This window comes from Heteronotia binoei, chromosome 3 (assembly GCF_032191835.1).
Source record: "Heteronotia binoei isolate CCM8104 ecotype False Entrance Well chromosome 3, APGP_CSIRO_Hbin_v1, whole genome shotgun sequence".
Lineage (NCBI taxonomy): Eukaryota > Metazoa > Chordata > Lepidosauria > Squamata > Gekkonidae > Heteronotia > Heteronotia binoei.
Window position 1 is genome coordinate 56,910,590 of NC_083225.1, and position 13,352 is coordinate 56,923,941.

The following is a 13,352-nucleotide window of genomic DNA, read 5'->3' on the forward strand; positions in this document are numbered from 1 at the left end:
GGGCGAGCAGCCATGTCCTGCAAAGAAGAAAGACGGGCCAGGACCTACTGTTTAAAAGCCCAAGTAGACGCCCGTGCATCCTTCCGCCCCCGGGGCAAACCAATTGTTCCAGGGTAGAAACCATGTTGGCGCTCCAAAGCAGCCAAACAGTCCACAATGGCCTGCCTAGCACGGGCCTTCTCATCCTTGCCAGGCCTGCGAGGTGCAGGCCTCTTGCCAAGGGCCTTCGCAGGCTGATTGCCTTTGGAGGTCCCTTGTCCTTTCTTGGGAGCCATTACAAAAACCCAAAACGAATAAAATCAAACGGCTCCCTGGGTCCACCTGCCCGGGGCCTTAAGACTAAGTCACCCTGGAAGGGCAAAAGGCCTATAACGTGGGCCACAGTAGCAACCCACGGCTACTGCCAGTAAAGGCAGGTGCCCTTTGGCCAGCCCCCTGGGAACACAAAGAGAGGGAGTAACAAAAACCTTTGCCCCTTAAAATAATAAACCACCCCCACGGAGCACAAAGAGGCTGTTACTGAACCAAAGGGGCCCAAAAGGAGGCTAACGGACTCCCGCCGGAAAAGGGGGGGGCCAAGCCTGCGGCTCAAAAGCCGCTGTTACCGCGTCTGATACCATCCTAAGCGATGTTCCAGTGTTAGAGGGGGCCGCCGCCCGGGAGCGCCCACGAGCGCCGGCAGCAGAAGGCTGCTTCACGCCTCGGAAGAGGCCGAAAGAACAAGGTGGGGACCGAAAAAGGTGGGGGCCGCCGCCCCGAAGCGCCCGCAAGCGCCGGCAGCAGAAGGCTGCTTCAGGCCTAAAAAGAGGCCGAGAGAAAAAGGTGGGGGCTCCCGCCCCAAAGCGCCCACGAGCGCCGGCAGCAGAAGGCTGCTTCAGGCCTCAGAAGAGGCCGAGAGAAAAAGGTGGGGGCTGCCACCCCGAAGCTCACTCGAGCGCTGGCAGCAAAAGGCTGCTTCAGGCCTCGGAAGAGGCTGAGAGAAAAAGGTGAGGGCCGCCGCCCCAAAGCGCCCACGAGCGCCGGCAGCAGAAGGCTGCTTCAGGCCTCGGAAGAGGCCGAGAGAAAAAGGTGGGGGTCGCCACCCCAAAGCGCCCACGAGCGCCGGCAGCAGAAGGCTGCTTCAGGCTTCAGAAGAGGAGCGCAAGCAGCAGCAGCCTGCTTCAAGAGAAAAAAGGGGGGGTGGGGGCTGACAGAGCCTGCTCTGGGCCTCGTAAGAGGCCGAGGGAAAAGGTGGGGGCCGCAGACTCCCGGCGGAAAGTGCTTCAGGGCGAGAAAGGTGGGGGCTGCAGCCCAGACGCTCCCTCAAGCGCCGGCCAGCTGATCCACAAGCGAAGTCAACACCGCTGTGACCCTCCGCGCCTCGTCAGAGATCCGACGGGACGCACACACCCGCGCCGGCCAGTTGATCGGCCCAGGCGCCGCTCGACTCCGCTGCATCAGGCCTCACTGGAGGCCGATCAAGAGAACACGCACTTGCTCGTCCCAAAAAACGCAGCGAAGTGCGTGCTCTCAGGCGTGGCTGGGCTTATAAAGCCCCAGCCCACGCCCCACAACTTGCCCAGATGGGCGGGAGCCGTTGCCTCGCTCCATCCGGGGAGGCAAACGCAGCCCCCGCCCCCAGCCTCCTACGTCGACGGGTGCGGGGAAGGGCCGGATTCTCTGACCACTAGACAATGGTGGTTCTTGTGCATTTTTATGAATTTTGCAAGATAGTTGAATTCTCACTGACCCATGAAGTATGAGAGAGAAAGTTCATAGGGACCCTACTGAAGATGCAGGGGATGCAGTGTGTTTGTAAAACTGCTTTCTGTGTTGCAGCATGCTTTCATTTTGGTTCGTGGAAGATTTCCATAAATTACATCTATTATGGATTTGTAGGTTCCCTCAATTATTTCATTTTTAACTCCTCTTCTTGAAAGGAAATGCTGCCAGATTGCCATTTTGTTTTCAGCTGAGCACAATCAGGGTAACATTAATCAGTTGCATTTGTTCAACATTCAGATCTCCTTTTTTTATTGCTAAGACCAATTTATTCAAGTTTATTCTTTAGGTTCAATTTCTGATTTCAATTGAACTCCCACATATTGTTACAGTGCAATGGTCCTTTAATTCTGTAGAAACATTTTCTAAATTAAATAATATACAATTCTGGGTACCTGAATTGAAAAAAAATATTTTTGCATAAATGGCCAGAAATATCCAGGTGCTAGAAATGAAAAGGTTGAAAACATCTATGTTAATTGTTTAGATACAGACTGAATATGAATTCTTGACCAAGGAACTGCCCCAAATGGTTATGCAGCAAATTTTTACTAATGAAAGAATGACATTCTGAGTATTTTAGATTTTAACTCTATTTTTAAAGCGAATGATATTGTAAAGTTTTAAAAACACATGTCAACTAAAGAATAAGGAAATATACCATTTGCACACATAGTAAAGTGATTTCAGTGACATACATATGGTTATACCATTTTGTTCTGTCAATAGAGTTGGTTAGAATGAGAGACAGCAACTTGTCCAATGGCAACTGCATGTTCAGCGTGGAGCAGGGATTTGAACCCAAGTCTTTCTGTTCTAAGTCCAGTTCCTAGCCACCACATCATATTTGATAAAATGCATACTATACCACTGACATCAGTGGGATTATGTAGATCAGTAAGACTTATATGCACATATTTTAGTCTTTTGTTATTACATGGTATGAGTTTACAGATGACTAGAACTTTGAACCATGCAAGACACTTTGCAATGTATAGTCATCATTACACTAGGATTGCCACAGATGCTGATATGAAATCTAATACAGACAGGCTGGATCAAGCTAAAAATCTATTTTATTCTCTCTCTGACATTGGTTTAGCCAGGGGTGTCAAACTCATTTGTTACGAGGGCCAGATCTGACATAAATGGGATTTTGTGGGGCCGGGCCATGTGTGTCATAAAATGTAATGACAGGTTGTGGAGATATAAGCTTTATAAATGGCACAAACACAATTAAAGATATTAATTTTTTACTTAAAATACAAACATGCTTAAAAGATTAGCACTCTTGCAATATTTTGTTTATTTAACAATCTTTGATAACTACTACCTCTTGCTCTGAATTATTGCATCAAATCAGGTGCAGAGGAAAACCCACATAGGCAGACTGGAGAACAAGCAGCCTCTTTTCCCAGCCTGCTCTCATGCTCCATGCTCTGCATCTACGACCCAAGGGAAAACATGAAATGGCTCTTGGTTTGTAAGCTTCTCCCCCCCCCTTCCAGGTTTATTCAGAATAGTGGAGGCTCTCTAGGCAAGGTTTATCAAATTATGCATGGTATGGAGATAGTTGGCAAAGACAAACTTTCCTCCCTCTCCCCAAATGCTAAAGAATTTGAGGAGATCCGATGAAGCTGGTAGGCAGTCAGTTCAGGACAGACAAAAGAAAATAAGTCTCATATAATTGTTTCATAGGTTAATAAAATTAGCAACACCCTGCAAAAAAGTGTAATTGAAAGGCCCCTTTGTGAAAGACTGCACTTAACAACAGGTTTCCTACACAGCAATTTCAGAAATCTGGGAGGTGAAGAGTTAACTCTTCTTTGGAAGGGAGAGCTTGAGTGACAGGCACCTCCCTCCCCCTCCCTCTTTGATTGGCCAGCACCAGCTGAGGAGAACTATACTGATGTCAGAAACACCTTGTGGAAGCACTTGCCAGGAGAGCTAATCAGAAGCATACTGTTGCAAAACGAGATTGCTAATCCTTTGGCTGCATGTATAGCAGAGGAAAAGTAAAAACAAGCACCAACAACACAATAGAGCCATGTAGTCTGTTGGTTGCCAACTTCAGCCTCCCAAAGAGCCACCTCCTTCTGGATATTGCTCTGTGTTTTCTGAAGAATCCTTTCTCCCTCCTAAGAAGTGAAATAAAATTTCCTTGGTTTTAAGAGACTAACTCAGACTTCACTCACTCTGGCATGCTTGCTCCTTCCCCCCTCCCTTTCTTCCCAAGGGTGAAGGAGATGGGAGGAGACTCAGTCTATGGAGGGAATGAAGGTTTTGCTTTTTATCTCATTCCCACAGATGAACACAGAGAGAGAAAATTTCAAATTAAACAGCAGAGCAGAAGAATATCCCCTCCCTCTGAAGAAGTGTGCCTGCACATGAAAGCTTATACCTGAAACAAAACTTTCTTGGTCTTAAAGAGGTGCCATGGGACTGGCTCCAATTCAGATCTTTCTGGCGCACACTCCTTTCCCTCCCTCCTCCCCTTCTTTCCACAGGAGGAGCAGAGAGGAGACTCAGTTAATGGAGGGAGGGGAGGTGTGGCTATCTCTCTCTCCTTTGTGACTGAGAAGCCCCAGGAAAGCAAGGTATTCTTGGCACTAATATGCAACAGAGGATTGATGACATTTTATGGAACACTAAGAGGGCAAACATATGCAGAGGTAATCTAGTCTGAGCCTGTTGATTTCAGTGGACTATGAACTGGAGCAACTTGCATAGAACTGTACTCTTAGTGTGTTAATTTTAGTTCTCTTTGGCTGCAGTCAGACAGGCAGTTTGATCCGATGTCATTGCTATTATCCTGTAGATCTAAAAATCACATTCAAACAGCTTAGTCGGTATCCTGTTTCTCACTTAGCACCCCCCCTCCCATCTCACCCCTTCTCAATTGCAAATTTTCTGACACAAGAGAAAGTCCAAGATCTGTGGATATAAATGGCTTCACCCAGCATTTCTGGATATCTGAACTCCCCTGTTGCAAAGTCAAGCCATTTGGGAAATCTGAACCTTCCCTTCTTTTATTCCAAAGCAGTGATATGCACATAATTAGATCTTCATGCAAGGGTTTTGAATCACTATTTGCATGCTTCTTCACTACAATATTTTGTTGTGATTAGGAGCCCATAGGAGCGAGTGCTGTAGAGCAACAAATTCTAGAAAAATGACCCTTTCTGCCATTTCTTGGGATGGGATGACACTGGAAATAGTCCCTATTTAGGCTCCCCTATTAGCGGCCAGGATTCCCCCTCCCCTGGAACTTTACTCCAAGACACTTCATAATATTGCTCTGGCAGGAACACTCTAAGGGGGCAGAAAAAGGGAAAACTTCCCTATGAAATTAGTGGGAAAGGGAGTGATTTCTGATAAAGAAATACAGTTGTATAGGAACCAATGATCACAGTACTTGGAGAGATTGCAGAATGGTAAAAAAAAGAGCTGGTGTTTTGAACACACAGTTATGCACATGCATGAAAAACAAAAAAGGATGCCGCCCACATGCTTACTCCATGGTTACCATTAGGGCTCTTTTTCTAGCAAGAGCTCCTCTGCATATTAGGCCACCCCCCCCCCCCGATGTAGTCAATCCTCCTGGAGCTTACAGTAGGCCCTGTACTAAGAGCCCTCTTAGCTCTTGGAGGATTGGCTATATCAGGGGGCGTGGCCTAATATGCAGAGGAACTCCTGCCAGAAAAAGAGCCCTGGTTACCATGCAGCAATAATCTGAATGGTGAATCACGAAGTTAGTGCATGGAGCAGTGGGTTAAGGGTGGATGTACAGACAAAATTATCTAGCACACACACAAAAAAAAGGTTCAAATTAGAAGCACAGCCAAAATACACTATGCCTGCTAAACCATTGTAACTTGACTTTATACAGAACAAACATTTTGTACTTCATAACTGTCATTTTTTAAATTGTTGTCAGTCCATTGTACTATTACCTGTAGATGTGAAGCTATAATATGGTCATTTCTTTGGTTTTAGTTCATCTTCAACATAGACAATCACATTTACATCAAACTATACAATTTACATCAAACTATACAAACTAAATCCCAAGTTTGTTTCTTTAAATAAGAATGATTTTTTAAAAGGGACTTTGAAAATAAATGGGATCGCTGGATTAGACCTGCGATTCATCTAGTCCAGCATCCTGTTTCATAAATCAGTTACCCTGGATGGCCAGCAAACAGGACAAAGGTCAGTGATATCCCCTGAGGTTGTGTCTTACCACTGGGAGTCAGAGATTTACTCCTATGGACATGAAGGATTCCTTTAATCATCTTGGCTAGTAACCGAGTACTAGTGACCCTCTCCTCAATAAGCCTGTCTGATTCTCTTTTAAAGCCCTCTGTGCTAGTTGCCATCACTATATCCACTAGCCATGAATTCCATAGTTTAATTACTCATTGAGTAAAGAAATACTTTATTTTGGTTTTGTCCACCCTTAATCTCTTTCCACTGCCTGAACTTCATTAGAGTGTCCCTGAGTTTTAGAATTATGGGAGAGAGAGAAAACCTCCCTGTATTTACGTGTTTGCTGATATATCTAATTCTCAGCATGGCATTTTAAATCCAGATAATGCAGCAATGGGCACTAATCTTTCTACTAACCTGAGAAAAGTCCCAGATTTTCAGAAAAATCCGAAATCTTTTATAAAAATGATGGAGGATTGAAAACACAAAATAATAGAAACAGTGCCTGTTAGCTTTAAGAAATTAGTATTCTTAGAGATCTCAGTTGCCACTGTAGGGGTTGCTAGGCAACCACAACAGTATTGCCAGCCTTCAAATCTCTGTTTCTGTCAGTAAAAGGTATTTTGACATCCAAGTCCACCCCTGTTCTTAGCAGCAATTTAGCAGAAAATTGCTACCATGCTATTTGTGTGACTCACCCAGATATGGCAGTGGCTGACTTCATGCCATACACACTCACCTGGATTTAGCAGCCACCTCCACACAATTTGTGTGGCTTGGCTTGGCCTGTCCTGACAGTGTTCACCACACAACTCAATTGAGCAACTTGTTACTGGAAAAAAAATGCAACGATTAGATTTTTCCCAGAGAGAAGCTACCAGGAGGAAGGACAGAAGAAAAACCTGAGAGCCAGTGTGGTGAAGTGATTAGAGCATTAGATTGGGATCTGGGAGACCAAGATCTAAATCCTAAGTATACCATGAAAGTTACTGGGTGATCCTGGGACAATTGTTCTTTCTCAGACTAATCTACTGCACAAAGTTGTGAGGATGAAATGGAGGGGCAGAGTATGATGCAAGCTGCTTTGGGTCCCCACTGGAGAGAAATGAAGTAAAAGTTTGTTTGCTGAGTGGAAAGGAGCAAAAGAACCTACAGACTATAGCTTCCAGCAATTTCTAGGTGCTTCAAACAATAAAAAATGACATGGGTTGTTGACATAAGGGGACCAATTTTAGTTTTTTTTCCGCAACAGTGAGAGGATATGGGGACTGCCAGGAGGATAGAAGAGGAAATAACATTGGGAAGGGGATACAGGAGGAAATGAAGTGACCCTTGCAAGTCCTTGTGGGTTCCCTGCTAGTAATTTTATAAACTTCTGCCATGCCCCTCCTTAATTGTGTGTTTTTCTAAACTGAGAAGACTGTTCCCCGCCCCCCAAAAATTGATTAAGGATTAGAATGCCATAAATACAAATATGTTTAACATGATGCTTTGTACTATTTTGGGGATGCTATTAAAATCTTCCTTTGTTTCTTTCACAGTGAAACCGACTGTAATTGATGTTGACATATATGTAAACAGTATTGGCCCTGTGTCATCAATAAATATGGTAAGTGTCTAACCTTCAATGATTTTATTGGCACTGCTGTTCTTAGCATTCTTGCATTTCCCCTCCTAAAATGAGATGAGGTGAAGTGCTTGCTGATGTCATTCTCTTTGTCAATACAGTTCTGTTTTCCTGACAGTTCTTTCTTCCTTTTCCAGAGGGAGAAAAAAAATGCTGCGCAACACCATGCTGTGTCATATCTGTCCTAAAAGTCTTGCAAGTTATGAATATTCTGTTTGTATTTGGAAGTACAGAACAGGAACCCTGGTGTAGCTGGGAAAAAAACATGTTCACTATTATGTTGTAAACAACACTGAAACAATGCAGGTGGCAGAAAAAATATGCTAACGCAAAATAAATTTTAAAAATGCTTTCATGTCCATTGAAAAGCTGGTGTGAGTCTCACAGAAGACTATATTTTTACAGTGAGTGCAATCACACAAGAGATTTGGCCTGATTTAGCCATGCCTCCCATCTGGATCTAATGTCTGTAATCATACACATATGTCTACTAACTAAGTCCCACCCTTACCCACTTCATCTTAGGACAGGCTGAGACTGGATTAAATAGCTATTGTGAACTTCCCAGTAGCAAATCTCTAAACTGTATGTAGGGTGTGTTTCCTGGCTGTCTGAATGGCTGGTGGCATGATGCACCCACACCACATGAACAATCTGAATGCTCCTCCTACGAGTGTATGGCCAGTGCCTCTTCCGGCAGCAGTGCGGAGGCTGTGTGAGTGCCCCAGCACACATCAAAGCCGGGATACTACCATGCCAAATTCCTTGTGTGATCACACCCATTGAATGACAAAATGCTGCTGCTGTCATAAATACATCTGTGATTATTGGATGACATTCATTTAAGGAAGCAATCTTCCCTTCCTTGTACAGAAATGCTGATAGGTTCCTCAAAATACTAAAGCCAAGGTTCAGGCATTTTCATTGTGGACCTCCTTATTGCTATAAGCTTCTCAAGCAGGATCTTTCTTGATCTTTTAAAGGCCAGGGTTTGTTTGTTTTTTAAAGTTTTGTTTTAATTGTAAATTGTTTTAAATTGTTTAAATGTAAATTGGATTTTATTGTAAATCACATTATATTGTGTGAATCTCTTTTAAGGGCTTTCTGAACACAGAAAGGTGGCAAGAAATATACAAATAAAATAAATTAGTACCTTTAAGTTTATAGTTCTTCGTTGGGGAGGGGGAACAGTCCCATTCTGAGACCAATGAGATTGCCAATGGAATATAAAAATGCCTGGCAGAGCTATATTATAAAACAATAAATAGTTATTTTGTGTGGAATTTACAGACAGTTTAGCTGTTTGGTTGTGTTAACTGAAGATTCATTATAAACTGGACCTAATTTCAACTGTATTGGTAACAAACTTCTGTAATTTGGACTAAGTTAGACATTACATTCTTTCTTAATTTGCTAACATTTTGTTTCATGGGTAAATAAATGAAACTAAGGTTCAGTTATATTGCTGATATTTTTGAGCACAAGTATGAGTTTTAATGTGTTTAATCCATGGAAGGTTATTTTTAATTGATTTAATTTTATTCACATCTAAAGGCTTTTAAGCCAGTAGGTTTCTGTAGAAACAACAGTTGTTCCATTCTAAATAATGCTTCGATATCAGCTATTAACATTTGAACACAATTAAAATTAATGTAAGTTCTTGGTTGCTACGAACTTATCCCATTGAGATTTCAATAGGATTTAAGGCAACTAAAGGTGTTTTCTGGGTTATTTTGAGGTCTACTTGGAAAGCACTGGCACATGTGTGTCTGTGTCTACACGTATCTAATATCTTGCTTGATGCTTCATTATCTGAACAATTTGTGTGTTTGGTGAGGAAGATAACAAAAATTGAAATGCTTAGAGAAATGTAATATTGCAAGGATTTTGTTAAACATAAGCATCAGCTTTTGGGCAAGTAAGTACCCCAAATCACCTTTATCATTTCACTTTAGCTGGGATGCAAGAAAGTCTGTAAACCCCTACAACAGTATCATTAATGTGGAAATGCAGAAATGAAGCATAAGAACTGGCTCTAGATAAGGATCAGTTTTGCTTTCAGGCAGTCCAGTCGGTTTATTGTATCTGTCCTATTTTGATTACTTGCTATTTTATGATTTACATTCTTTGTGACTTGGAGGCTAGAGTCTTAGACCATGAAAACCTGATTTGAAAATCTTAGGTCTTAGCCATGAAGTTCAATGGACCCATCACTCTTTCTTAGTCCCATGTTCCTTGCAGGATTTTTATGATGGAATGTGATAAGTGTCATTATGGTATCCTGAATTCCTTTGTTGAAAATTTAGAGGTGTATATGGTATGTGAATTTACATAGTCTGACAAGCACTTTGGGCTTAATACAGAAAAGGGAAGCAATGAAATGAATATAATTACACTGAGTTGTTTCATTTGAACTGTGAGCTACCTTGGGAGGTTCTGGTTAGATGAAAATTATGGTACAAGAAAAAATAAATACCACTATGTACAAGGTTTCTATGGCATTTACATAAAATTGTTGAAATTGCTGAAAGTGTGCAATTAAGTCCATTGGTGGCTGACATTTTTGGCATCCAATATGAACCTCAGATTCTTTCTTTTATTTTTTATTTTATTATATTTATATCCTGCCCTCCCCTGTCGGGTTTTACATCTGGTACTAGCATTGACACAATGAACCTTTAAATCTAAGGGAATGACTGTTTCTACCATTTAAACATGCCACACAGCTGACTTGCATGCATTTACTACCCACAATGGCCACTTCCCATCACTTGAATATTGGCTGTATACAAACTGGATACATTAGTCACAAATCTGTCTGTAGTAACACTCCCCCTCCCCCCCCCCAATCTATCCTGAATTCCTTCTAAACAGGATAAATGCTTTATATACTCACCAGCAGTAAAGCCTGTTGTAGGAAGAAATACAATGGACCCTAGAAAAATATTGGGAGGAGTGGTGATGAATGTGTAGGTGGCAGAAAGAAAGGAAGATGGGCAAACAGAATGAAAGAAAAAGAAAGAGAGAGACAGAAAGAATGAGAGGAAGAATGGTAGGAAAAAGATGGGGAGAAAGGAGTGCAGAAAAGAAAAATGAAAGGAAGGAAGGTAGACAGAATGAAATAAAAAGATAGAAAGACAGATACAGAGACAGAATGAGAGAAAGAACAGAAGGGAGAGGTGAAAAAAGAAGGGGAAAAAGGAGTGAGAAAGAAAAGTGAGAAGATAAAATGAAAGAAAAAGACAGCGAGAGACAGAGAAAGAATGAGAGGAAGGAAGGGAGTTATAGAAATGTTGGAGAGAAAGGAGCAAAAAAAAAAAGGAAAATAAAAGGAAGGAAGGAAGACAGGGAGAAAGAAAAATGTCAGGATGACAGGCAGGCACACAGCCATTAGAAGCCTCCCTTTTACCTCTCCCACGTGCAGATGGGGGGAGCAAAAGGGAGCCTTCCAATGGCTCCCTGCCTTTTAAAGCAAGCAGCTGACTGGCAGACCTGCTCTGCTGGTGGCTGTAAGAGGCAGGGAGCCATTGCAAGCCTCCCTTTCACTCCCTCCTGCTTGCAGGAGGTGGGAAAATGGAACCGAGTCTATTCCATCTCATGGGGTCATAGGACAGAGTGGACTCCATTGTATCTTATGGGCCCATAGAACAGAATGGACTCAATTCTATGCTATCAGCCCATAGGACAGAATGGAGTCCACTCTGTCCTATGGGCTGATAGGATAGAATGGAGTCCATTGTGTCCTATGGACCCATAGAACAGAGTAGAGTCCATTCTATCATAGAAACCCACTGTAGCCTAATTTGAACAGAAAGAGTGAAGAGTATTTGCTGGTAGAAAGGGGGCTTGATACATTGTATAGTGTCAGTCTGTTTATCTGCTGCTGTTGAACTGGTCCCTCCCTGCCATGAATGAACATTCCTTTCGTGTCAGTTGAAGAGAAGTAACTGCTACTGTTTGTCTCATGAACATGTATCTCACAGTTTACTGTTTGCTTCAGCTTTTGCTTTGAGACAGTGTTGTTGTGGGGAAGGGGGGAGATGGACTGTCCCAGACTTCCTACAACAGACCCTGGCCTGAGGAGAGGCAGTAGTGATCAGTAAGCCCCCAGGAGAACCTGTCAGCAGAGAACTGTCTCCCTCAGAGGTCAGTGGCCGTCTGGTGGGGTTCTTGCCTGATGGGGCTGGTAGTGGGCGGGAAAAAGCAGAATCAGCTAGTGGCATGCTACAGACAGAGTGCAAGCCAATCCTGCATGGCCCACATCCAACCAATGAAAATCCTCAGATTTGCCACCACAGTAGGGCTTTTATTATCTAAAGTATAAAACAATTTGAATTGGAAGAACCCATACTATGCACAAATTGCACAGAACACCCCCATTTATTTGCAGTAAGGGAAGATGATAATTAGCTTTTTGTCAAGTCTGAGACTGAAACAGATGGTTCTATTGATTGGCGTGCATTGCTTTGCTTGAAGAAGAATGAATCAAATATTGTACTGATACTCATTGTTGCCATCAGTTGTTCCAGTACTATCTGCGCAATCTATTTTTCTCATCTATAGTTCATTATGATTGTTATGTACTATACATTCCTTGATCTGTCAAAATTAATTTTTTTCTCTGAAAATTTTTGGATTTTGTTTTCATCTTTGCTGATGGGCTACTCAGTGGCACTTGCCCTCTAGATCTGGAGGGTTCCAAGCATCACTATGTAGTGTCAACATATTCTGATAAAAGTTTACCGATGCCAGATTCAGTATGATAAATGGAAGTACAAGGCTTCTTTTTTTCAATAATGCTTACTCCAGAAAACTGGATTAAAAACTAATACTGAAATTTCAAGCAAACACTGAATACATTATAACCATTCTGCAGTCACTCCATTGGCTGCCCATTAGCTATTGGGTTCAGTTCAGCATACAGGGTATTGCATACAAAGCCCCAAATGGCCTTGGACCTTCAGATCTTGTTCTATGCTTTACCATGATAGCTTTGCTTATTTGAGCAAACCTTCTGGGAGTACTGTTCTGCTAATGGGCAAAACAAACAACTCCCCATACATGTGCATGCTGTGTTGTGGCTCCCCTTGTGGAATGGCCTGCCTGAAGAGCCTAGGAAGGCTATTCTGCTTCTGTAATTCAACAAACTATGTAAAACAGAATTGTTCAGGAGAGCATTTCTCAAATACTTATTGGGTCATATTGTAATGTAATGGCTCAGGAAGGTGTTTTCTATAGAATGAACAGGACTGTGGGCTATACTTAGGGTTGTAAGTCTCCTGTAGCCGAGACCTCCCACTCATCCAGTTCTTTGCTTGCTAGTGCCTGAAGTGGCAGTGAGAAGGGGTGTGGCTTAGCATGCAGAGGGCTATGAGCAATACTCTAAGCTGTGGCTAAAAACTGAGGCTAAAAAACTGTGAGCTAGCACACACTAAGTCAGCTTAGAGGAAACACTGGTTATGAGTTCAAACTCTGGCATCTCCAATTAAAAGGACCAATAGTAGGTAACATGAAAGACCTCGGAGAGCTGCCGCCAGTCTAAGTAGATAATACTGACATTGCTGGGCAATTTAGTATAAGGCATCTTCATATATTCATATAGGTAGGGCTTTTTTTTTAAATGGGAACACACAGGAACACAGTTCCTGCTGGCTTGGTGTCGGGGGTGTGACCTAATATGCAAATGAGTTCCGACTAGACTTTTTCTACAAAAAAGCCCTGTGTGAAACAATGGTGATGCCAGGGGGTGTGGCCT

General features: G+C 42.7%; 1 protein-coding gene across 3 annotated transcripts in view; it reads left to right on the top strand.

The window, feature by feature from the left end:
• The window catches only part of GABRG3 (gamma-aminobutyric acid type A receptor subunit gamma3), a 570,781-nt gene that overhangs the window by 45,819 nt on the left and 511,610 nt on the right, over nt 1–13,352 (top strand). For all 3 annotated transcript variants that reach the window (XM_060233866.1, XM_060233867.1, XM_060233868.1), the window contains exon 3: nt 7,512–7,579. In XM_060233866.1, coding sequence (XP_060089849.1) covers nt 7,512–7,579 — 68 coding nt within the window. The remainder of the gene's footprint in view (nt 1–7,511; nt 7,580–13,352) is intronic.